Source organism: Liolophura sinensis, chromosome 1, assembly GCF_032854445.1.
Source record: "Liolophura sinensis isolate JHLJ2023 chromosome 1, CUHK_Ljap_v2, whole genome shotgun sequence".
Classification (NCBI taxonomy): Eukaryota; Metazoa; Mollusca; class Polyplacophora; order Chitonida; family Chitonidae; genus Liolophura; species Liolophura sinensis.
The window spans coordinates 91,704,122-91,731,864 of NC_088295.1; the positions used below are offsets into that span (position 1 = coordinate 91,704,122).

The 27,743-nt window shown below is 41.7% G+C and overlaps 2 protein-coding genes across 2 annotated transcripts in view; one reads left to right on the forward strand and one right to left on the reverse strand.

The window, feature by feature from the left end:
- Positions 1-27,743, reverse strand: part of LOC135462100 (histone-lysine N-methyltransferase 2A-like) — a 53,641-nt gene that overhangs the window by 9,710 nt on the left and 16,188 nt on the right. The window contains 16 exon segments of the mRNA XM_064739456.1: positions 2,468-2,597; positions 2,904-2,987; positions 3,238-3,395; positions 3,992-4,125; positions 6,876-6,950; positions 8,537-8,761; positions 11,303-18,681; positions 18,893-18,971; positions 19,686-19,806; positions 20,290-20,448; positions 20,804-20,941; positions 22,582-22,685; positions 23,383-23,522; positions 24,694-24,767; positions 25,092-25,208; positions 25,459-26,655. Of these exon segments, the coding sequence (XP_064595526.1) occupies positions 2,468-2,597; positions 2,904-2,987; positions 3,238-3,395; positions 3,992-4,125; positions 6,876-6,950; positions 8,537-8,761; positions 11,303-18,681; positions 18,893-18,971; positions 19,686-19,806; positions 20,290-20,448; positions 20,804-20,941; positions 22,582-22,685; positions 23,383-23,522; positions 24,694-24,767; positions 25,092-25,208; positions 25,459-26,655 (10,314 nt within the window).
- LOC135482400 (integumentary mucin A.1-like) lies at positions 8,804-10,175 on the forward strand. Its single transcript, XM_064762367.1, has 3 exons — positions 8,804-8,837; positions 9,113-9,276; positions 9,360-10,175. The coding sequence occupies exons 1-3, from the start codon at positions 8,804-8,806 to the stop codon at positions 10,173-10,175; spliced, it is 1,014 nt and encodes a 337-aa protein (XP_064618437.1).

A 27,743-nucleotide genomic window follows, 5' to 3' on the forward strand; every position in this document is an offset into this window, starting at 1 on the left:
GCTATGATGTACATGGACCTCTATAGTGGCATTTCCTCCACCACCAGTTCAGCAGAGCTATGATGTACATGGACCACTGTAGTGACATTCCTCCACCACCAGTTCAGCAGAGCTATGACGTACATGGACCACTATAGTGACATTCCTCCACCACCAGTTCAGCAGAGCTATGACGTACATGGACCACTATAGTGGCATTTCCTCCACCACCAGTTCAGCAGAGCTAGGAGGTACATGGACCACAATACTGGCATTTCCTCCACCACCAGTTCAGCAGAGCTACGACGTACATGGACCACTGTAGTGGCATTTCCTCCACCACCAGTTCAGCAGAGCTACCACCTACATGGACCACTATAGTGACATTCCTCGACCACCAGTTCAGCAGAGCTATGATGTACATGGACCACTATAGTGGCATTTCCTCCACCACCAGTTCAGCAGAGCTATGACGTACATGGACCACTGTAGTGGCATTTTCTCCACCACCAGTTCAGCAGAGCTATGATGTACATGGATCACTATAGTGGCATTTCCTCCACCACCAGTTCAGCAGAGCTATGACGTACATGGACCACTGTAGTGGCATTTCCTCCACCACCAGTTCAGCAGAGCTATGATGTACATGGACCACTGTAGTGGCATTTCCTCCACCACCAGTTCAGCAGAGTAACAATGCATTCTGGTCAATGTCTAATGACATTTCATCCACCACCAGTTCAGTTAGATTACATAAAACAGCTCTGTTAGGTCAACAAAGTTACTGCCACTTCCAGCTGGTATATTTCCTGCCTAAACAATTTTGTTCAAACCTGTGCAAAAACACACCATTTTCTGCTGTGGTGCAACTGTCTTTGTGAAGTACCGTCTTTGTGAACTACTATCTTTTTGACCTACCAGTTTGCTTTATGTGCACACTCACATAACAAAACAGAAAATAAACGTACAGTGCTTTGACCAACAGGTTTTAGGCGAGTTACGTGCTCCATATCAGTGCAAGAAGGTTATTGGATGTGTTAGGTTATTGAACAGTGTTAGTGTCCTGGTCAGTATGCCAAGTAACTGTTTTAGTCACCAGCCCAATGTTAGTTCTGACCACCATGTTACTATAGCAACCCTCGTCACCAGGGCCATGGGTACAGCACAGCACTGGTAATTGAATTGCGTCTTACAGTATAATTGTAACAATTCATTACATGCAAGTTGTGGGGCGACAGAGCACTCTGAGTAGGCCTGGGGAAGGGTCTGGGGAAGAAGGCAAGACTGCTCCTGTGAAATGTTATGCCCACACACTGGGTTGTACAACATACTGTACATGGTGTTCACATGTTTTTCATATACTGCTAATATGGTATGCACAATACACATATGTTGCTCATATGGTATGCACAATACACATATGTTGCTCATATGGTATGCACAATACACATATGTTGCTCATATGGTATGCACAATACACATATGTTGCTGATACGGTATGCACAGTACACGTTTCTCATACGGTATGCACAATACACATGTTGCTCTTACGGTATGCACAATACACATATGTTGCTCATACGGTATGCACAATACACATGTTGCTCATACGGTATGCACAAAACACATATGTTGCTCATACTGTATCCACAATACATATGTTGCTCATACGGTATGCACAATACGCATATATTGCTCATACGGTTTGCACAAAACACATACGTTGCTCATATGGTTTGCACAACACATATTTTGCATATACAGTTTGCACAATACACATATATTGCTCATACGATTCGCACAATACACATATGTTGCTCATAGGGAGATGTTTTTTGACAATGCACATATGTCACTGATATATTCTAGTCATTCAGATGGTTTGTTCAAAGCTTATGATAGTCGGATGACTTGTGTGAGACGTGGTACTCAGGTGTGCAAGACATGTGATACTCAGGTGTGCGAGTCATGTGGTACTCAGGTGTGAAAGACATGTGGTACTCAGTTATGCACAATACCTGGTACTCACGTGTGCAAGACGGAATTAATTAATGAAGTACTATTTCAACAATTCAATGACTCGCCAAAGCGGTTTCTTGCCAGCTCATCCCGACAAGTTACTACGGTATAAAATCCACTTTATTGCACCGATATCTCTCTATCCACTATAAGAAACCCTGACAATGAAGAGCTAATCGGCATTTGACATGACAGCCAGTTCTCACAAGACCCTTTCAGCATTAGTGATTGGCCAAGTTCACAAGGGCTATTACACCATGGGTACTGAATTGTTCGTCAGTGCTATATCCTCAATGCTGGACTTCATCTTCTCGGCTTTCAAAATGTTATAGAATTTTTTATATAGTTTTCTGTGATGACTGTGCCCTATATAATTTTTTCTATGTATATATAGTTGTAGGCTTTATGTTCATCTTAGTGATGTACTACAATTCTAAATGAGAAGATGAAAGTAAAAGGTGTTACAAACCTTACTCTCGTAGAATTTCTCCCGCTTGTCTGTCAGCACTGAGCGAATCACTTCACCCGCATATTCGATCACCATTTCTCCAGCATCAATATTACGCTTACAGAAGAGTCCTCTGCCATGAATGACAGACCTGGTAATAAAGGAGAGAGAAATGGACCAGCTGATTTTTTTACATCCCTGCCTGACCCATCACTGATTAAGACTATATGGGTAGGGTTGGGCAGAGAGCAGCAAGTAAACAAATACTGAAAATGCTGCCAAATTTACAAGTATCAAGGAAATAGTACAAGATCATAGTGTTACACTAAGAAACTGTGAACACCGGATGCAGATCTTCACTCCAACATGTGTACCTGTACGCTGACCAGCACAATACCTATATCATGTGACCACCCTTACGACATACCATGGCCATCAGGTGTACCCTTGTACCCACCTGTAAACACCCACAGCTTCTCTGGCATGTTCCTGAAGATGTCTGAACCTCATGGCCATCGGTAGGTCCATGCTGGTAGCTCGTCTGTGGAAGATACCAAACAATTTATTAATAACGGACCCCTTCCCATCAGGATAACAACAACAACAACAGCAAAGTCAGTAGACCAGAAAAACAGACAAAAACAGGAAGTCTATTCCACGTTACTTGTGCTGCTGGGTAAAACTTACTTTTTCCCCCTCCACTGTCTACATCACTTGTACCAGCGTCTTTATCAAGGACAAAACGAGCATGTGCAGAGTATTACACTGCATAAATACAAGTGTTTACTCACCTAGATGATTTGTGTACCATCTCCTCATCCCCAGGTCCCTGCTGTTCAGGACATGGCTTATTTCGGTAACGTGACATAAGGAAGCTAAACATGTCATATGGTTTACGACTGCCAAACTCCTCACAGCGGATACAACCACTTGCATTCTCAGCTGGTTCCTGTAACATAGTGACACATGTACAAAGCTTTCACTACAACCTCCTGAAGACCATGCCAATTAAACAGGATAAAGAGGAGTAATATGTTCACATGCTCAATGTTCAGAAAGAATCATATCATTTTGTTGCCACAATACTTTATTCCAATTATTCCAGGTCTCGTACATTTAACCGTTTATCAACAGGTCTCCTTTACTATTTTCAAGAAAGGATGAACTGTCAGGTCTGTCTTTTCTGCTTATATTCAGCACTGGTACTGTATAAAGTTATTTGCCCAATATGAGTAAAGTTGCCTATTTCACACCATGTGATTTTATTCCTCAGTTCTAAGTAGTTTTCTACTTCTACAGCTGTTATACTATATATTAATTATGTCACTGGGCTAGCCTCCAAGACAGTTGCCTTAAAAGACAGCAAAAATTGACTGTCATTTAGTAAAACCTAAGGACATAGTTCCCTTTTTTATTTGAACTCACTTTATCAATTACCTGACAAACTACTGATTGGAAGACACTACCAAGCTAGCAGAGGTGGATTCAAACATGCGATCTTCTATAACTTACATATTAGTAGGCGAAATGTTTCAAAGACCTTACCTCCTCAGGCAGGGAGAGACGGTGCGTGAAGAAGCGGAAGTTGTAGCTGTGGCAATTCCTAACCCCAGAGAGCTGCTCAAGGAGGTAGACGACTGCTGGGTGGTTTATACCGAACATGTTGGCACCGTGGACACCTGTCGACCAATCATGACCTTCATCAGCTGGACCGATCACAACAGCGCCAATCAAAACGTCACTAGCAGGACCAATCACAACATGCCTCAGCATTGGTCCAATTACAATGTTCATTATACATGTATAAGCAGGACCAATCACAAACCTTCATCAACAGGACCAATCAAACCTTTATCAGCTGAACCAATCAATGCTCTTATACATACATGTACATAGACTCACCGCAGAGAATGCTGACACTTTTGAATTCAGTTAAAGACATCTTTGGTCTGTGATATGTGCACAAGTTAAAACAGTGGGAATGCCTATAACTTGTATAACATGTATCATAAATTTACCATCAAGAAAGGTACCAATATTAACAGCAGCTTTGGTAATAATACTCATGTACTAATAAATTTCATAATACTGAAATAGACTGCTTGACCAACCACCTATGATTAAATGAAGATTCAGGTCACTTAAGGGATCGTCCCTATAAATTGTTTGCTTTGGGTTCGGTTAAAACAAATAAACACTGATTTAAACGATGGGGTATCGAGTTCATTCGATTTTTTCCTTGGAACCGATTATTGGAAACAGCTGAAGAGGGAGCAGGCCAGGCAAAAGTCGTCCCGCTAGCATGGCGGGGAATGTCGACTACAATGATGACACGCTTCACTGATCAGAACTGTCATGATACTGCCCAGATGTATTACCCATGTCGATCTTTTCTACACAACACGTTGACAATGCAGTAAAATGAATGCCAAATAAGTATAATAATCAGTTTTCGCCTTTACTAAATTTAGCATTCTCAACTTCTAGTAACTTGGCTGAACTAAATGTTATGTATCCAATGAGCCGAGCGTTTTGTAGCATATGATTTACAGGGAACTCTCCACCAGGTGTGTCTCACATTTACCGACCACTCGTCTACACAGCCTCTCTATGGTTACATGTGATTGGAAGTCCGAGAATTGCCGTTTCATTTATGAGTAATGCTGCCTTTCATGTGAATAAAGGTTTTGAAAAACGCCTGCTAGGCTAAAACAGTTGTACCTAAACACAGAAGAGGCTTCCTTTACTATCCATGTAATTACCTTGGCGGGAGAATGACATCAATCTGACAGTCCACTCTCAAAAATAGGGAGGGTGAGGAGGCGAATGTTATTTAACTTTACAAACTACTTTACCTAACAAATATAAGTAAAGAAAGATAGTTTCCATTTTATTTACAGGAGTATTTGTATTCATGTACAGTGTACACTTTTCTTGTAATGACTTTAAAGCCCACTGTTATCAAACTATGTTGAAAATTTATCAGTCACTGGGTATTGGATGTCGGGAAAGGCTATAAGCAGTGATAAGGAAAGCATGAACAAAGTCTGCTCAGTTGACAACAAAGTTTGAGTGGTTTGACCTTACTGCAAAGATTAAAGGCCCCATTTCCTGATTCCCAGATTCTCCTGCAGGATTCGCTTGAAGCTTGTAGAGGGAAAATGTAACCATACCTGTCACACATCACACACAAACCACCTATATTTCATGTGGCCCCTGCATCCTTGTTACATGTGAGGTTCTGGAAAGTATCCCTCAATTTCCGATACAACATGACTGCCTGTCTGCAGTAACTTTAAATTGCGAAGAATTGCAGTGGGTTTAGGCCTAACCCATATGCGTAAATATATATTTATATATATATATATACTAATTATGTTCCAAGATACAAAAGACACAGTATGACGTGGAGTTACGTCGATTTCCAGTAAATACCTTACCTCTTCTCCCATCCCTTGAAAGCTTTATTTCAGAATTGGATTGAAGTGAACTATCTTCTTGACAAACTTTTCAGTTGAACGATAGCCACAGAAACTATACAATGTTTATAAGGATTACATCAGGCTGGTGACAACTGGTACAGGAATCACTTTAGAAATTATCAGCAGATAAGAAACACAGAACAAAACGCACAATTAAATTATTATTGGAGAATTCAGACAAAAGCTGAAGCTGACAACTTTTTTAAACAGCTTTCCGTAATCATCTGTACGCCTGCTGGTACGCCTACTTATGTCTGTGAATGAAGGATAGCCTACTGTGAAATAAGGAAATATGCACATTTTGTTTCACCAAGGCTCGGTGTGAGTAGATGCTGACACCTTGTTATATATGACAATCCTCATTTAATCCTCAATACCTGCATGGCGGCCCTGGGCACACCCCAAGCGCCAAGGCTGGATATAACCTACAGTTCACAATAAACGATTTAAATGTCCTTCATTAGATCTCAAGCACAGAGTTGGACAAACACCCATCGCACCATATAGTTGTCAGCATGCGACATCAGCTGATACGAAACCTGCAGGACCTGGTATGACTCGGCACATGTGTACTTGTACAGTGTAGCCTAGGCCTCTAGGAGTTTCTGGCATATATGTCCAACCACATATTTAGGCCTATATATTGTGTATCGGTAGACTCGTGAAAATATGTAAGTGTGAAACTTGAACTTTCTTCTGGAGTGGAACTGCTGTTACTGTTGTTTCTTTTGATTTGTTTCTTGTGTAGACTTGTGTTAAAAGCCTGTTTACCGATCACTGGTTTACACAACGATGTTCCGAACGTATCACTACATAGCAGCCGACCGATACGAGGACTCATTCGAGTCCAATGAAAGGTCTACATCGAGTTAAGTGTTTCGGAGAAAAAAAACTAAACGAACGCAAATGATTTATGGGGACGGTCCCTGACTGAGCAACACACTTACTTGAAAAGGACAGCTGTTTCATCCTCGCTGAAATTCTTGCATCCTGTACTTTCTCTGTAACTTTCAGCCATGCCTCTGTTGAACAATTAAAATCATTTTAAACATCATGCAGGCTGTGTGTATGACATTAATGCTATTTATTTATTTGACACTGTGCATCACCATACCTGAAATATTTATCTGACAGCATCTATCACCATACCCAGCAATATTTATCTGACAGTGTGTATCACCGACCATACCCAGCAATATTTATTTGACAGCATCTATCACCATACCCTGCAATATTTATTTGACAGCATCTATCAACATACCCTGCAATATTTATCTGATAGTGTATATCACCATACCCAGCAATATTTATTTGACAGTGTATATCACCATACCCTGCAATATTTATTTGACAGCATCTATCAACATACCCAGCAGTATTCATTTAACAGTGTCTTATCACCATACCCTGCAATATTTATTTGATAGTGTATATCACCATACCCTGCAATATTTATCTGACAGCATCTATCACCATACCCAGCAATATTTATTTGACAGCATCTATCAACATACCCTGCAATATTTATTTGACAGTGTATATCACCATACCCAGCAATATTTATCTGACAGCGTCTATCAACATACCCTGCAATATTTATCTGACAGTGTCTATCACCATACCCAGCAGTATTTATTTGACAGTGTCTATCACCATACCCTGCAATATTTATCTGACAGCATCTATCACCATACCCAGCAATATTTATCTGACAGTGTATATCACCATACCCAGCAATATTTATTTGACAGCGTCTATCACCATACCCAGCAATATTTATTTGACAGCATCTATCAACATACCCTGCAATATTTATTTGACAGCATCTATCACCATACCCTGCAATATTTATTTGACAGCGTCTATCAACATACCCTGCAATATTTATTTGACAGTGTATATCACCATACCCAGCAATATTTATCTGACAGCGTCTATCAACATACCCTGCAATATTTATCTGACAGTGTCTATCACCATACCCAGCAGTATTTATTTAACAGTGTCTATCACCATACCCTGCAATATTTATTTGACAGTGTATATCATCATACCCTGCAATATTTATTTGACAGTGTATATCATCATACCCTGCAATATTTATTTGACAGCATCTATCAACATACCCAGCAGTATTCATTTAACAGTGTCTATCACCATACCCTGCAATATTTATTTGACAGTGTATATCACCATACCCTGCAATATTTATCTGACAGCATCTATCACCATACCCAGCAATATTTATTTGACAGCATCTATCAACATACCCTGCAATATTTATTTAACAGTGTCTATCACCATACCCTGCAATATTTATTTGACAGTGTATATCACCATACCCTGCAATATTTATTTGACAGTGTATATCACCATACCTAGCAATATTTATCTGACAGTGTCTATCAACATACCCAGCAGTATTTATTTAACAGTGTCTATCACCATTCCCAGCAGTATTTATTTAACAGTGTTTATCACCATACTCTGCACTACTTCATTTACATGAATAAATATATACAATTAAAGATCTGATTTAAGGCACATAATGAATCTGAGAAAGATGCTGTATTATTACAGAAAGTACTTGTGGTCAGACAAGACTTGCCTTCCATGGTATCTGCTCTGGTATAGAAGCCATCGTCACTGGTGATTTCAAACATAAGGCGTGGTTTATCTTTGTTAGCGCGCTGTGATTCTCTGTTTCGTTGATCCTCTGTGGAATAAGCCGGTGCAGTGAGGGGAGACTCGGTGACTTCTTCCTCCAGAGCAGGCTGAGGTAACACGGACAAATCTCTCTGACTGTGAATCATCGGATGACTCTGGAGACGTCCTGCAAACATGCCCAACAGATATACCAACAGGTACAGCAGGTATGCATGCACCACCACTAACAACAGATACAGCAGGTATGCATGCACCACCACAACACTAACACTAACACACAACACTAACACATGTATGCAACACTAACAGCAGGTATACCAATAAGAAGATACAGCAGATATACCAATACCAACAGATACAGCAGATATACCAATATCAACAGATAAAGCAAGTATACCAATAAGAACAGATACAGCAGATATACCAATATCAACAGATACATCAGATATACCAATATCAACAGATAAAGCAAGTATACCAATAAGAACAGATATAGCAGATATACCAATATCAACAGATACAGCAGATATACCAACAACAACAGATACAGCAGGTATACCAACAACATCAGATACAGCAGGTATACCAACAACATCAGAGACAGCAGACATACCAACATCAGAGACAGCAGGTATACAAACAACATCAGATACAGCAGATATACCCATATCAACAGATACAGCAGATATACCAATATCCACAATTACAGATATACCAACAACAACAGATATACCAACAACAACATATCTACCCGATATCCCAAGAATGGGCATAGGAAATATATCAAGAACAATACGGCAGATTTTCATATACCAACAACATCAGAGACAGCAGGTACACCAACAACATCAGAGACAGCAGGTACATCAACATCAGAGACAGCAGGTATACCAACAACATCAGAGACAGCAGGTATACCAACAACATCAGAGACAGCAGGTATACCAACAACATCAGGTACACCAACAACATCAGAGACAGCAGGTATACCAACAACATCAGAGACAGCAGGTATACCAACAACATCAGAGACAGCAGGTACACCAACAACATCAGAGACAGCAGGTATACCAACAACATCAGAGACAGCAGGTATACCAACAACATCAGGTACACCAACAACATCAGAGACAGCAAGTATACCAACAACATCAGAGACAGCAGGTATAACAACATCAGAGACAGCAGGTATAACAACAACAGCAGATACAGCAGGTATAACAACATCAGAGACAGCAGGTATAACAACAACATCAGAGACAGCAGGTATACCAACAACATCAGAGACAGCAGGTATACCAACAACATCAGAGACAGCAGGTATACCAACAACATCAGATACAGCAGGTATAACAACAACATCAGATACAGCAAGTATAACAACAACATCAGAGACAGCAGTTATACCAACAACATCAGAGACAGCAGGTACACCAACATCAGAGACAGCAGGTATACCAACAACATCAGAGACAGCAGGTATACCAACAACATCAGATACAGCAGGTATAACAACAACATCAGAGACAGCAGGTATAACAACAACATCAGAGACAGCAGATAAATTGTATAACACCTAGAACAGATACAAAAAGTATAACAAGTATAACAAGATAGACAGACTGTCTGAGTCTAAATGTTTAAACCATCCTCAATCAGTTTTCACTAAAAGTTAAATGTTGTAGAAAAGACTCCTCACTGAAACATTTAAAGTGAAAGGCAGCACCTGACTAATGTATGTCCACTAAAAGACAGCACCTGTCTCATATTTATATCCACCAAAAGACTACCATTCAAAATATCTTAAACAAGTATTAAAAAATTTTTATATTCTTTTCAACCCAATAAACACTGAGTGAAACTACTTCTTGGCACAGCTTCAGCACGTCTCCATTATCAAGAGCTACATGATGCCATGTATACTCTATCTAATGTCGACTTCAGGTATTTTATGGCAGATAAAAGATGTGGATTTTGTTGTGTGTGGTGAAGGCCTGAGTGATGGGCCTAAATAAAGTTTTATCGGAAATTGGACATACTGGAAGAATATTTCTTCCACTGCTTGAACTGTTTCATTTACACTGTGACCAGTGAGATGCAGTCTTCTAATTTTCATAAACCTTCGGTATCCCTAATGAATTTTGCACTGACTCTGATATTTGTTATTCAGAAACTGGTGATTAAATGCTAAAATAAACGACCATTAATGTAATTGGGGAGATTAATGCGGTTTGGGCCGAGACGGTATGCTAGTGTCTGACATTATCAATATTACACAGCTTGTAAATCAAATGATTTTACATCCATGATGGTCAGTAAATGATAGACCTGCCCAACAACACTTTGTGAAATGGTGATCTCAAAATGATGTATCATGCAGTAGTTCTATGTTATCACATATGCCATTTCATGGAGTACCTGGTCAAATCCTACATCACAGCTTAGGTCACGCGATCTGATAGCAACGTGTTTCATTGTATAAAATTATCAACATGGCTGCCTCGACTCACACCAGCCATTTGTGTAGTACTGTCATTTTGTTCTACATGCTATTCAGTGAAATATCAGTAAAATAATAAAGTATGATACTTTGTAGAAAGCCTGAGTATCCTGCTTTCCAATGAAAAGTGTTTTAGCCAGGTGCTGTCTTGGCCTTTAAAATAAAACTTAACAGCTTCTAAATTGGTGTACCAACAAGAAATCTTACCTGTAGCTTTAGGCCTTTGCAATGAGCTGGGCTTGGCAGCTGTCCTTGGTTTCAACACCTTCTCTCGTGCAACCTGTGACTTCCTGGATAAGGAAGGCGGCATCCTCTTTACCATCTGCAGAGATTGCTCTTGGCTTGCAGATTTCTGACACACTGTGTCCATCTGTCGACTCAGAGACTTGCACACATAGCCAGTCATCACACCATTCTTCTCCATCACTGTCATACCCATCTTCTTAGCAGGCACAGGATGCTTCATCCAAGCAGGTCCTGGTCTTTTACGACTTAGAATGGATGGCTTGGAGGCAACTTTATGCTTGATGATTCTTTTCATCACAATGTTGTTGTATCCTGGTTTGGCCTGGTCAACTTGGTTGCTGTGACTCTCTGCCAGGGTCATCCGGTCAGATGCTAATGTATGTGGAGCCTTGTGCGCTGGAACCGTTAGATTGAGACGGGGGTTGACAGACAGAGGGCGGGTCTGGAGAAGCTGGCGCAAGTAAGCTGGGTCAATAGGTGAGGTCTTAGAGGCAGTATTCCTGACTGTAAAGGATTGTGAATGTTCAGTGCTGGCAGTTGTCACCTGATTGAGCTGTTGTGGAAGCTGCGTTATTGAGCCTGCAGTGGTAGTAAGTGATTGCTTCCCATCATTTACCTCTCCATCCGACTGTTTTTCCACAGCATGAAGTAGATTTCTCAGCTTCGGATGGTTGTTGGCGTTGACTGTGACCATGTTACCCGTGGAAGTTAAAACAGAGGAAGCATGTGGACCAGAGGCCATTTCCTTCAGAATCTTTAAGGCAGTACTTTGAGGAAGATTACTCACAAATGGAGCAGTGGCTCTTCCAGGGCCACCTGGCACAACAATTTTGACGATGTTTGCACCACTCAGGATGGAGGGCTCTGAAGGAACTGGTTTGCTGTTGGCTGGTGGACATGAGAGGCCATATGAGGAAGCTGGACTCAGTGTGGAATTCCCCTGCAAGATTTGGGGGATGGAACGACTCACCAGATTGCCAGACGGGAATACCTGGATCACAGTTTTGTCTGACTGACCAGGTGCTGTGAGACCACCAGATAGCATTGCTGAAGCAGCTACCTGTCTGATAGGGCTGGGGTCTACATGCTGAGGTGGCAGTCTCCTCACAAACGCCTCTCTCATACTGGCCATAGGGGGCATGTTTACTGTGCTTCCTGGAATGCTATTCAGGTGAACCACCTGCTCCTGTGCACGGGGAATAGTGGCCCTGTGAGAAATCTGCGCTGCAGGTGAGACAAAGCTATGAGGAAGGCTGCCTGATAAGTTAGCTTGGATAGAACTCTGTACTTGTGTCAGTGTTTGGGAGGCTGAGTGACCAAGGGGTACCATCACACTCGATGCCAGTGGACTGGATGCTGCAGGTGCTGCAGCTGCGATGTTCTGTGGCAGTCCTGAATGGTGAACAGTCTGGCCCACTGGCCCCAGGGTCCTAATCAACTGTGCCCCAGCTACCATGCCTTGTGGTAAGGATCCAGCAGTTAGAACAGCTGGGCCATTCCTTGGCGGTAGGGGCAGTTGGACTTGATTAGGTAGTGGGACAGCACCCACTGTTGGGACTGTGACAGTTTGCTGGTTCACAGGCTGCACTTGGTTGACCATCATCTGCTGCAGAAGAGCAGAGGCAGTCAGTGGGTTTAACACATTGGAGGGTTGCTGAAGACCTGTGGTGCTGAAGGTCTGAGAAGGCATAAGACCTGCACTGCTTTCCTGTCTCACAGACATCACAGTTTTTCCAAGAGCCACAGACGTTGACTGCGTACAAACCTGAGTCTTTGGATTCATCACAAAGCATCCCAAGTAGTTTAGGTTCATCCCTTCTTGATTAAAACTTGTTGGCTGAAGAGTACTGATTATCTGCTTGACTGTTGTGCCAGGCTGATGTCGAACAAAGGTAATGTTGGGAGGTTTTGTTGCTGTTGGAGTAACATGAACTGCTGGCGTATTCAGGGCTTGGGGAATGGATGGTCTAACAGGCAATATCTTTGGCCCAGACTTAGCTACCATTACCTGGTTTGGCAGTTTAGTTTTTGTTACAAAATTCTTCTCAGCTGTTGACGCATGTACTGCATCACTTTCGCCTGTAGACTGTTTCATGACACAGGGTATTTCACCACCCATGTTGACATTCAGCATCTTTAACCCAGGTGCAGTATACATTATTCGTGTCTTTTCTACACCTGGTGAATACTGTGGCCTGTTGGAATATGATGATACGCTGGATACCATCTGAGAAGTGGGAGTGAAATGGTGACCTTGATGTGTGTGCCCCATGGGAAGGTCACTACGAGATATATCAGAGCTTACTGAACATTCAGCCATACCTGGGGTAGAATCTGACGTAGTGTCAGCTTCACGCCCAGGGCAGGTTCCTGATACCTGGCGAGATACCCAATCACCGGATTGTATTGTGTTATCAATGTTTGTGTCCATTACCTCAACGCCTTTGGCAGGTTCTACCACAGGTGATTCTACTGTACAACCATCTGTCTTTCCTTCTGGTGTTGCTGTGATGTGATTAGGAGCTTCCACAGGTAATCCTAACACACAGTCTTCAGGTTTTCCTTCTGCTTTTGCTGTAACGGGATTAGTCAGTATACATTCTGATGTACTATGACCATCCCATTTATAAATTGATCTTTTCTCTCCACACTTCTCATCAATTCTTTCTGAGGATTGAATACTTGAAGTAATGTTCACTTCTTTAGACACACTCGATTTAAATGACTGAATACTTGCACTGGTGGACTTATCATTTGATCTATCACCATTATCCGTTTTAATGCTTGTAGAAATACTGCTGGACTGATCATTCAAACTGTCACCATTGGCCCTTTTAATGCTTGTAGAAATGCTGCCGGACTTATCAGTTAAACTATCATGAATACTGTTGGATTGTTGATTTTGTCTGTAATCATTTGGACTCTTATTATCATCTTTTGATGGATCAATACTGTCTGCTTGAATGCTTTCAGAAATGCTGCATTTTGGGTCACAGGAAACTGAACTCGGGATACTTGTTGCACTTTTGCTGCTTTCATTAGGTTTGGCTGTTGCCTCTTTTTTCACACAATCATCTGCCACAGATTTCGTATCTGGTCTATTTCCAGAGAATCTTTGTAACAACATGCTTCCTGAGATTTCGCACAGCTTAATATCATCATCTGAGGAAGATTTAGCAATTTCTTGTTCAGCTGAACTTTGAGACAGTGCCCTCTTTCGACTTTTAAATGGTGTTTTCGCTCGCTGTAGGAGATTAACTCTTGATCGCAGTTTCCTTCTAACATTGTTGTCTTTGGAACCTGAATCACTTGCCTTTCTCTTTGCAGGTTTGTCCTCTGACAAAGGTGTTGTTGGGGATCGCTTTGGCGGCCGACCTCTACCTCTTTTCTGGGGCAATGGGGATGACTGGGGGCCCTTCTTGGGTGAGAGATGAAATGACTGTCTGCTAGGCAAATGGCATGGCAGACTTCTTCTACCCTTTCCTTTAGTACTCCTCAACTGTCTGGGCATTGTGCCGCCAGTTCCCGACACACTCTTACTCCTTACTAACCTTCGGCCATGTCCTCGTCCCCTGCTCGGCGTCTGGGGTAACTTTGCAGGTCGACCTCTCTGTCTGGGGAGTGGAGAAACCAACAATGGGGAATGATGGACAGGTGCTGGATACTTCCGTGGCCTGCCTCTGCCACGCTTTACAGGGGGAACCTCAAGAGGCTCCTCACAAAGCTGAGGAGACTTGAGTAGCCTTGTCAATCCTCGCTTGTGTTCTGATGCCTCCTCTTCATCTTCCTCATCACTGCTCACTTCAAAGTCACAGGCCTCAGTGTGTGCCTGGTAGCTCTCCTTTGTTCTGTATAGCCTCTTACATGTACAACACTTGAATGGACCCTCTTTTCCAGGGCTACTCTTGGCTAAACTTTGAGCTTTGATTTTCTGTGCAATCATATCATGAAGTGCCACCTTCACTGAAGGTGGTGAGTGCCCATCCCCTTTGACTTTTCGGAGACCAAGTGTTTTAAGCAAAGGAGGTTCACTACATGTGCTGCTGCTTTCCTCTGACTCCATCAGTTCCTCTATTAACGGGGTAGGCACTTTTTCTTCCACAGCAATGTCCTTGGTAGACTGATTCAGTTGTGCCCTTGCCATTGCCTCGTCACATAATCTCCTAGCTGTTCGACGGAGAGGGTAGGTTTTCAATGGCTCAGAATGCTTCTGCGATTTTCCTGTGGCTGTCTTTGGTGTCCCTCTACCACGGCCTCTTGGCAATTTTAGTGACAATATGGGAGAAGTACTTAGGAGAGAAGCCACTTTCCCGATGTCCCCTTCACTCAAATGCCGGTACCGTGCCATAGCGCTATTTTCATTTTCAGGCATCTTCGTCTTTCCCTCCGGCAGCTCATTCTCCTGTGATTCCGGTTTTGATTGATCCTGGTCTAAGACTGGTTTTGATTGATCCTGGTCTAAGACTGGTTTTGATTGATCCTGGTCTAAGACTGGGGTTGGTGTCTTAGAGCTGGAATCAGCTTGACTGCTTACAAGTGATAGTTTATTTTGGAGAACACTGTAATCAAAAGAAAAATCTGCTCTTTCCTCATCACACTTCTTACCCATCCTCTCCGATTTGCGTTCACACAATGACTTTTCTGCCACTATGGAATAATTTCCCACTGACTTTCTTAGTGGGATGGGTGAAATAGTTGAAAATGGTACCGGAAATGGAGTTTCTTTCCTTTTAACCAGATCATTTTCTAGCAATAAGCGATGACCCATGAGGACACCTTTTTTGGTGTAAATGGGCACTAGGTTGGGACTAATACACCTTCGGGGAGGCTCTTTATCCCCTACATGTTTATCCGCACTGTGTCGTCTCTTAATTAACTTTCCAGATTTTTGTGTCAAGTTCAATTTTTCCCTGAAAGAATCATTCACACTTTGATTTATTGTTTTTTGTACGTGGTCAGTCCCTTTGGAAACACTTCCTGAGTCAGTCATAGGAAAAGTAGCTAAATGTTCCTGAATACGTAACGTTCTATCATGGGAGCCAGTGTTTCTAACTTTTTCATGCTCAACGCCTCTGTCTGCACTGTTTTCTTTCTTCCTCAAAATGTCAAATCTGTGTGTGTCCTTTTCTTCCACTCTCACTTCCCCATAAGATGTCTTTGGCTCATCTGCACACTTGTCACTATGCTGACTCAAGAATACATCAAAAATATTTTTGTCTGTTTTGTCCACAGCCTTATCTTTAGCAACTGGGAGGTCTCCCGAAGAGACAGCTTTCGCACCTATTTGAACATCTGTGACAGGATGTTGAAAAATGTTCAGCAAAGTTCTGGCACCACCTGAGGGAGTCTTTGTGACAATCTGATGTTCTGAAAGCTTCTTTTTATTCGAATCTATGGCTAAACCTGATGAACTTTGAGCATTTTGGGCTAAAGAGGACACATTTTCTGTCTTTTCAGCTAATGAATTACAGACAGATACATGTACATCTGAATCAATCGAGAAATGTTCCTGGGGTAAATTTTTTAACAAAGCTGACTCTGCATCTCCACACAGTTTCACATTATCAGGTCTCACTACTTCAGTGGGGCTGTTCACTGGCTGCTGCATTCCCTGTATGAATCTATCTATAGTTCTTGGTACTTGTGGGGTGTCACTTATTTCTCTAGTTGTTGGCATATGTGGAGTTTCACTAGTTTCTTCCATAGAAACAGGCTGGTTTTCTTGGTTTCCTTCAAAAGAAGGCATGTTCTTATTTTCACCGATTCCTTCAGCTGTTGGGGCAAAATGAGTTTCACCACTTTCCTGTGCCTTAATCTCATGCAGAGTTTCTCTGCTGTCTTGTGTCGTTGGCATTGGCCTCATTTCATAATTTATATCCTGAATTGGCACCTGGAGTGTTTCACTGCTTTCCTGAGGTGGACAATGTCCTGTTACACTGTTTTCTTGAAGTGATGTACTATGTCCTGTTTCACTGTTTTCTTGAAATGATGCACTGTGTCCTGTTTCAATGTTTTCCTGAAGTGTTCGCTCATGGCCCATTTCACTGTTTCCCTCAAGCCATGATACATGCTCTGTTTCACTGTTTTCTTGTAGTGTTGATACCTGACCTGTTTCACTGTTTTCCTGTAGCATTGACACCTGACCTGTTTCACTGTTTTCCTGTAGCATTGACACCTGACCTGTTTCACTGTTTTCCTGCAGCATTGAGACCTGATCTGTTTCACTGTTTTCCTGTAGCATTGACACCTGACCTGTTTCACTGTTTTCCTGTAGCATTGACACCTGATCTGTTTCACTGTTTTCCTGTAGCATTGACACCTGTCCTGTTTCACTGATTCTGTTTGCTACAGACAGGGGAACACTACCCATTTCACAGTCTTGATCACCTGTATATTCCACTGATTCGGGTAACACAGGTTTTGTGTCTTCTGTTGCTTCAGAGTCCACACCATCAGCAAACACCAGCTGAAGTTCACCTTCCTCATTACTGGGTAAGGTGACCCCAGCTGGTAGCTCTAAGTACATAACATCCCCTGTGTTCTCCATTATCTGAGAGGGGTGTGAGTTTGCGGAGGCAAGTGGTATTTCTGAGCCATCAGCGTCTAGCACCTTTGTAATGACACAGTCGGTATCTGTCATAGTACTGTTCGTCATCGAACAAGCAGACAGACTAGTGGAGGAAGCTTGAGATGGGGGAACAAATGCAGACTTGTCAACAGTTTGTTCTGGATAATTATCTTGACTTATAGCTAGTGATGAAGGCAAGCATTCAACAGATGGTGATTTCTTTCGTTTCGTTAAATTTTCTGCTGCAGCATTATTCAATCGATTCACAACCTTGCTAAGATCCACAAAGTCATCGTCTTGAGAAGAGACATCAGTCACCATTGATGCAGGACTATTACCAGAGCTCGGACCAACTGTAGCAGGGACTAGAAGGCCAAACTTGCTGCTGTAGTTTTGGCTTGTTGCCGATTGAGACCATGGAGGGGTTGAAGGCAAGGAAGAGGTAGACAGCTGTTCTCGGGCTGAGATCTGGGCAGTGCTGCTTACAGCTGAAGCAGTCAAACCTGATGATAAACTGGGAGAGGATTCCATCAGGTCCACCCTGGAGTTGGGTATTTCCTGAGACGCAGCAGCTTGCAAGAAGTTCTGAACACAGGGATCCAGCTCATGGATTGGTTTGAAGTCTGGGTGAGTCTCATCATGGACAATCCTCATCTCTTTGAGAACGATTTCTGGTGACAGCAGAGGATTGGTTGGTCTCACCTCCACGATCCGCATGGTGTACACACAACGCCGACCAACATCCTGTGTGCTCCAGTATACGCGGCTACACCTGAGGGCCACAACGCAAACTGACTGAGTAAGCTCATGTCACACCTTGAAGAGGTTGAACACTTAGGATCTAACTATTGTGCATATTAAAATGATACAAACAGTAACAAACATTACTTTCGGACAAATGTATAATTCACACCTTTCTTTCGATGGAGTTTAAAAAAGCAAACAAAATTCTATGCAGCGAAGCATGTACTGTACAGACTTACGTGAAATCCACAGGTAAGAGGCAGTGAGGCCGATCGGACAGGTACATTAATCTGCCTAACAACTCCACTGTACACGCACCTGCAGAGACGATCAACAACAACTGATTACCTGGCCACTAAACCAAATCGAGTACTGAGTGACCAGCATCAAACATTATCACCTCCGCAAGTTAAGACAGATTGGAATACCAGTAGGCAAAAGAGAAACATATTGTATACAGGTCAGTATTTTAGCCTCTAAGTTATGAACTGATTGGTAAATCATCTGTGAGGTTTAACAGTCAACAAATGAATGAATGAATGCTTAGGGTTCAACGTCTGAAACAATGTTTTAGTCATATGACAAGGAGTCATTAGGTGTGTGTACATACATTGTGTCTTTTTATGGCAGTTCGAGTTTATGCTGCTTAAGTGCTGCCGTCATTGAAATATCATGCCGAAGACACCTGACAAGACACCCCACCCAGTCACATTATACTGACACTGGGCCAACCAGTCTTGCCTCCCTTTCTAATCTCTCAGTAATAAACGCCAAGCGAGGCAGCAACAAGTACCATTTTTAAAGTCTTTGGTATGACCCGACCCCGGTTTGGGTCTCCCATCTTCGGGCGAACGCTCTAATCATAAGGGATACATTTGCTGTACATGTTCTTATATCTATTTCATTAGCTTTCATGTAGTTTTATTGGTATCTTATGTATGTGTGTTTGTATGAGTGGACTGAATGACAGAATGAGTTGAATTACATCTGATAATAAGGACAGTGTTCTTCATTTATACTACCCCTACTTACCAAAGAGAAGATTCACACATGTGGGGTCAAGGCCTTTAGACCAAGACTTCTTCGGTAAACGAATATCATCCATATCAATACATACTCTTCGAAGCACTTCAAACTTGTTCATTCTGATAATCTGCAAAGTATTCAGTCAAAGGATAAACACTCTTGTCACCCTGAGATTACTACTCAACAGATGAAGTGAAAATAGTGCTGGCAGGGCCTGACAAATATCTTTATCTAAATATCTGACTCACCAATCTTTCATTTCATTTTGCAGGCGGATTTGACGGATAAAACGGAGTTCTCAGACTAAACCTGTGTGTAACACACAGATTTTTCACAGCAGAGAGAGCCTGGTATATAAATATATTGTCAATGTTAAATGAGGGCAGTTAGTTACATTTTACATTTATGTAGTCTAACCACATTTGACAGATATACATATACATCCTCTTAAAATTATCACAGATGGTTGCTCATTAACCAATCTGGACATTAATACTGTCACCATCATTATCCAGCTATCAGATAACATGGAGACAAATGCCATTGAGTGTTTTACTTCAGCACAAAACCACATCCCTCAAACAACTAATAACTACAAGCAACTGCTCACCTCTCCATCTGCCCGGTTTTGGTGCTGTTTGCAGAAGACCTTTTTGTCTTCCTGGAAGAGACAGCTGTCTTGGCGAGCACACATGAAGTGAAAGTTAGCGGGACACCCTCGCGTACAGCAGCCAACTGTCGCTCCTCTTAATGAACACACGTCACACCTCTGAAACACAGTGACTATGGATATTTATATTACAAAAAGCATGTTTAGTATATATCCAATTCAATTCAAATTTTTCAGATTAGCATCAACACAGGTTGGACATCAGTGTAAAAGAAGCATATTCAATTTCAAATCCACCTCTCTGAAGTGCCTGAAAACACTGGTCATGTAAAGTTATTCACCCGTATGTGTTTCTCCTGACAGGTTTCTAATTATTGTAGACAATTATTGTAGACAGCTGCAAAGGAGATCACATAACCAGACAGCATATGGAGCTTGAGACTAACGCCATCAAACTTCATCATGATCACTGGATATAAAAACTCCGCCAAAACTGAGACATGTGTGACATTACCAGCTGCTTTCCTCTGAACCAAGCATCATGGACATTCTGGAGGGATCCATCAGCCTCTTCAAAAACTTCAGCTGACCACAACGCACAGTTTAGATGGATCCAGTCATCCTGACCTGCGTACAGGAGGCGGCCTGCGTCCTGCAGGGAAGAAGATGAATGTGAGCATTCACAATTACATGTACATGTAAATATACATTTGAGTGCTGTAGGGTAACCACTAAAAGAGGTGCCTCCAGTGACCAAAACATGAAGGCAGCAAGGGCTGCCAAAACGGATAATACAACTGTAAATACTCTAATCTTTTAACCTTTTCCCATGCAAGGGGTTCATTCAAGCAAATTCTGAAGGCATTACACTATGTTATACTTTTTGTGAAGCCCTGACACTGACCAATCTAACAAATGTAGTTTTGTCTCCAAAATCAAATTAAAAATGTGCATAAATGGCACTGAAAGCTGCTCTTTCATATGCGAAAAGGTTTAGGAATTAGGGTACTTCCCAACAAGTGCTAATATCAGGCCAGAGTCCCTCAGCTGTGAGGGCTTATCCCTAAGGCATGTAAACTACTCATGTCAGCTTCATTTTATGGAACTCCACAAACATCAAGCACGAAGATATGACTGCACTTCCTCAAGGGTTTAGTTTGACTGAAGCAGATGCAGATTTGTTCACTTCTTTGCACTTTTCTGTCTAGAATTTTTTACTTACATGATAACAGTTTCACCTGTTTTGCTGGAAAATTCACCACACTCAGGTAAATACTAAAATGTGATTCCCCATCCCTGTACTGAGTACAGAGTAAACAGTGGCGACTATCCTCCCCATCTCCCACTTCACCTGTTGTGATAGACCATTCACCATAGGTAAATACTAACCTGTGGTTCCCCATCCCCGTACTGAGTACAAAGTAAACAGTGGCGACTATCCTCCCCAAAGTGCCACTTCACCTGTTGTGATAGACAATTCACCACACTCAGGTAAATACTAACCTGTGATTCCCCATCCCCGTACTGAGTACAGAGTAAACAGTGGCGACTATCCTCCCCAAAGTGCCACTTCACTTGTTGTGATAGACAATTCACCACACTCAGGTAAATACTAACCTGTGGTTCCCCATCCCCGTACTGAGTACAGAGTAAACAGTGGCGACTATCCTCCCCAAAGTGCCACTTCACTTGTTGTGATAGACAATTCACCACACTCAGGTAAATACTAACCTGTGGTTCCCCATCCCCGTACTGAGTACAGAGTAAACAGTGGCGACTATCCTCCCCAACTGCCACTTCACCTGTTGTGCTAGACCATTCACCATAGGTAAATACTAACCTGTGGTTCCCCATCCCCGTACTGAGTACAAAGTAAACAGTGGCGACTATCCTCCCCAACTGCCACTTCACCTGTTGTGCTAGACCATTCACCACACTCAGGTAAATACTAACCTGTGGTTCCCCATCCCCGTACTGAGTACAGAGTAAACAGTGGCGACTATCCTCCCCAACTGCCACTTCACTTGTTGTGATAGACCATTCACCACACTCGGGTAAATACTAACCTGTAGTTCCCCATCCCCGTACTGAGTACAGAGTAAACAGTGGCGACTATCCTCCCCATCTCCCACTTCACTTGTTGTGATAGACAATTCACCACACTCAGGTAAATACTAACCTGTGATTCCCCATCCCTGTACTGAGTACAGAGTAAACAGTGGCGACTATCCTCCCCAACTGCCACTTCACTTGTTGTGATAGACCATTCACCACACTCGGGTAAATACTAACCTGTGGTTCCCCATCCCCGTACTGAGTACAGAGTAAACAGTGGCGACTATCCTCCCCAACTGCCACTTCACCATGTATGTTTGGCGATTCTCCATCTTCCAGATCTGTCATAAACAGCATGTGTTTCTCAAAAATTATTTCAGCCTTTAAAATTTCATAAAATGTACTTCCCTTCTTGTTTTCTATTTCTTTTAATGTTAATTACCCTATCTTCCTAGATAGCCAGAATTAAAATTCAAAAGATAAAAATTAATAAAAGAATTTCTGACCAACCTACATTAGTTTTGTTATTTTTGTTGTTTGGCAACATCTATTTTATTTTGTGATTTATGCACAAGCTACAAAAAAGTCCAAAAAAAAGTCCAAAAATGGAACAAACTAACATAAAATTGCATTTTCTTTATTTTGTCTGATTTTTCAACGCTTTCCAATCACAAAAATGTGTCATTAACAACAGTTGCTGGAACAGTCCACATTTCCCAAAATTACAAAATTTTTGTTTATCTATTTATTTGATTGGTGTTCTATGCCGTACTCAAGAATATTTCACTCATACCGAAGTAGCCAGCATTATGGTGGGAGGAAACCAGGCAAAGCCCTGAGGGAACCCACAACCATCCGCAGGTTCCTCACAGACCTTCTTACATACGGCCGGAGGCAAAATTTTTAAGGTTTATATTTTTATACTTTCCAAAGACATTGAAAAAGATTTATTCTGCCCATAAAATAAACATGGTGTGGTTTATGTCCAACAAAGAAAATTTTTAAGGACGGCCATGGAAACACATCTACCTAGTTTACCTGTAGCTCCTTTGGCAGGAGTTCTGGGCAGCCGCTTGAAGGGCGATGGCTGGGGTGAGCTGAAGGTCAGAGGTCGACTCAGCCATTGGGCATACTCGTGATCGGAATAGGGGGGCAACACTGCATTAGCCAACATACCCCTTAAAATGAAATAGCACACAGAAAGATGAAGGATGAGAAGAACGGTGCATTTTACATATGCTGGAACTATCTTTTTAAACAACAGATTAAGCTTGCCACACATCTCCTGTGAACTATTATCAGGTCTGATCAACATGATGACACAGCAAATGTAGCAAGCACTAACAGGCTAACCCACACAAATGACTGTCATATTTTTGTGTAAACTGAAAAGACTTACTAGCCATGAAAATTTCAAGTCTTTCTCTTATTAGCCTTTTTCTTAGGTCCATAAACCAGAGACCTGTTGAATCTGCAATATATATAGCAACAGTGATACCTAGATCTGAGATCTGTTTAATTCTTCCCAGCTTAGCTTTCAAACATACAGATCTGTACTCTTCCATTTACTAACCTGAACTCAGCCCTTTCGATGTGCTGTCCTCAACATGTCAAAGCTGTACGATACTAAAACATGTTTTCTGTAATCCTTCAGTAATTCTTACTTCATATCACCTAGTTATTCGTGAATAATGAAGACCGGAATGTCACAATTAACACAAATGTGTTTAATTACATTGGCATCTAGCCAAACTTCACTAACCCCCATTTTCAACAAGAGTTGGTCGCACTCGGCATCATCGTGGAAAAGATAAACTTATGGAATGATTTCATTGAAATTAATGAGATGTTCACCATATAAAGGGTGATTGACAAATTGTTTGGGAGTCTTAACTTTAATTTGTGTGTTAATAATGAACAGAAATGAACTATAATCAATTATATTGTGAAAAAAGATGCTATTAATTTTGGGAGGAGCAACCGAGTCACGAGACTTGAAAATGGCTTGCGAAGTTCTGATGCTGTCTGAGTGGGCGCGTCCGTTAGATTTATGTTATTTGTGATGTTATGCTTTTTATTATTCCCACATAATGAGGTGATATGAATTCAGAATTACTTTAACATCACGGGACACTTCTGTTTGTGGCATACAGCATTGACACTTTGGAGACAGTACAGGTGACAGGACTGAGTTCCAGTTTAATGAATGTAACAATTCAGAGCAGTTAATGTGGAAGCTAAGCTGGGAACATGGCCTGCTAATCACAGAGCTAAGTGAAACAGAAGTATACATAAGTCTGTACACAAAATGTGTCCATAAACTGTGCGAGATTTAAGGCTTAAACTCACTCGGGAAGACTTCTGTGATGATTCCAGAGAGAACATCTGTTAACATTAAACCATGGAAAATACTTCTCCATTTGCTGAAAATGGAACAGACCATTGATTTATACAACACAGTTTATACAAAAACCAAATAAAATGCATTAGAAAAAAACAAGCCAAAGCAAAAGCTATATCAGTATTCTCCAATATTTTTTACGCAATTCTTTTCCTCAAAATATTTTGTATATTTGTATAATCTGACAGTCACACGAAAATGCCCTTCAACACACAGACCAGCATTTAAATACAACACACGACATTTTATTAAAAGAAATAACAACAAAGATGTTACTTTCAGCCTGATCAAATCCAGTCTGTCAAGTACATGTACATATCTTAATATCAATATCAGCCTACTTTACCTTAATGAAAATAGACCTGACAGAGTTATTGGCCTTTTTCTTTGCTGAACTCTTCTGAGATTCAGGGTCAGAAAGTGCACTTTGTATGATCATCACCATATCTTCATTAAAGGCTTCCTGTAAACACAAACATTGACAAGATGTGACATCTTATGTATGCCAAGAGGAATATTGTGCGTGGAATAAAGGTGATTTACTAAGCAACATATATTACAAGAAAATGTCACCAAAAATGTCAGGACCACGGTAGATAACAGAGCTGTACTCAGCACTGGTTATCTAAATCATCAACACTTTGATCATAATATGAAGGCATGGCTAGTCAAAGCACATCTCACCACAGTAATCACTGACCATGACTACTTACGATACTATCATATTCCTCCTGATACAGCTTCTGTCTTATTGCTTCAAAATCCCTGGGGTAGGTTTTTCTGGGTATGAGCTGACCTTGCAGTTCTTTGAGTGTGAACTGGGGAACCAACTGTTTTTTCTCTGTGAGTGCACCACACTGACCTGACATACTGGAAACTATACCCTTCACACTTTTATCCTCATCAACAATATGCACACTTTTGTCCTCAGTTTCCTGTAGCACTTTTTCATGAGATTGCCGGCGCATGTCTAACAAGTTCCCTTTGGTGTCACTCTGGCCATCAACATCCATACCTGTTACGGCCCCTGTGACCTTGGGTGTCTCCCAGGAGCCTGATGCCGGAGGAGAATCAGACAGACAGTCAGAAAATGGTGTGTTTTCAGTGAGGACTAACCCTTCTCGGTTCTCACACCCAACACAAGGTGTGCTGTTTGTTGAATAGGGAATGGAGTCCTTTCTGTCCAATCCTCCAGTCTGAGAACAGGTGTCAATACTACCTGACCTGCTCTCCTTAGCCTGTCGGCTATCCCGAAGCAGGGCACCCTCCTCCACACCTGTCCCCCCCTGGCCTGGGGGTTCCTCTTTTGTATCACTCCTAGGTGGCTCTGGCATGATTGCGTTGTCTTGTGACAAAATGCTGTTTGGTAGCTCACTAGGTACCTGAGAATGACTACTGTCTGTTTCCATGCACTCACCTTGTGGAGGTGAGATCTGTGCTGAAGATAGTTGCTGATTTTTTGTTGTGTACGGTTTGTTTGTAGTGGGCTGTAGTTGGTTTGTTGTAACTGGCTGAATTTCTGTACAAGGTTTGGCTAGATATGCACCAATTGGCTCAATATTTGAAGAGAGTTCTCCTTGTTCAATACTTATTGGCTGAATATCTGTAGAGAGTTGTTCTTGGTCAGCACTGATTGGTTCAATGTCTGTGCAGAGTTCAGCCTGATCAGCACTGATTGGCTGAATTTCTGCCGTGGGTATCATACCCCCCAGGTCCTCAGGAGTGCTGAGATCGATCACATCACAGTCTTCTGGCTTCAGGCCGCCCACATACTGAGCAAACATTTCATCACGTACCTGGGACAGGTCCGTGTTTTTATCACAAGAATCAAATGGTTCTAGAGCAGCAACAGGCAGCACGTCTCTGTTGAGAACTACTTCCCCAGCTTTCTCTTCAGCTGACACATTCTCCTAAACAAAGGAAAATAATCTCAATTTAGTCATTTTCAACTTTCTACAAAGATAAATCATGTTTATACAATAAATACATACTACACATACAATAGCCAGATCTCCACATTACTTTACATCCCACAAACACTGATACTGCCAACACATTTTCTCCCTTTCCCTGCAGGCCCAGAGGTGTCATCACTTATCAGATTCCCTGTGTTCCTCTTCCTCACTCCCTCAGACATTGCGAAAGATACATTTTCAACTACCTCAAATTCTCACAGGTCTTGAAATCCAAATTTTAGCTACCTGTCGCTGGTACTGATACTAAGTTACCTGCCCAAACACAGAGACACCCATCACAATTGTACAGTCTACCCTCGCTATAAGACACCTTGATATAGCACACAATCGGACATAACGAGACCCAAATCTTGCCCCCTAAAAACCTGCAGTGTAGTTTCATGTGAGAACAGCTAAAACTGCAAATGAATAATGACATTTCACCAAGAAATATATGTAAATAAAGCGACATCATTTGCTTCATTTCCCACTGTTGGTGTGTCATCTGTGACCTATGTGTTATTTGACATTTTAGGCTTAAGCGTTTGAATATTACACAAGTATAAGCAAAAAGAATGGATTTTTCTACGAATAATGGAAAAGGTTGTAACTGGTTACATTTTCTTTGCAACAGAGTTTGATTCCTAATGCACGTGTGACATCATTGCAGCATTACTTCCGCATGTGTGCAGGGCTTCATCAGCAATGCAGAATACATGTTGCTCACTGTAACAGGCGAACCTTATAAAGGGATTACTGCTGGTACACTTTCAGCAAATGCTGATAACATATTATTAAATGGCTATAAAGCGAAGCGTGAAACTGCAGGGAGTGAGATTTGGCTTATCGGCATGCTGACATGTGAGAGTTGAGATGAACTCACTCAAATGTTTGAAAATGGCTTCTTAATTTTATTCCTCTTACCTCAATTTAATACACCGATTTAGCGAAGTATACATTAAAATATTAAAACTATATTTTTTTTTTGTTCAGTAGCTATAATGCGGTGACATGATCGGGTTGACAGTTGTCTGCAGTCTGCC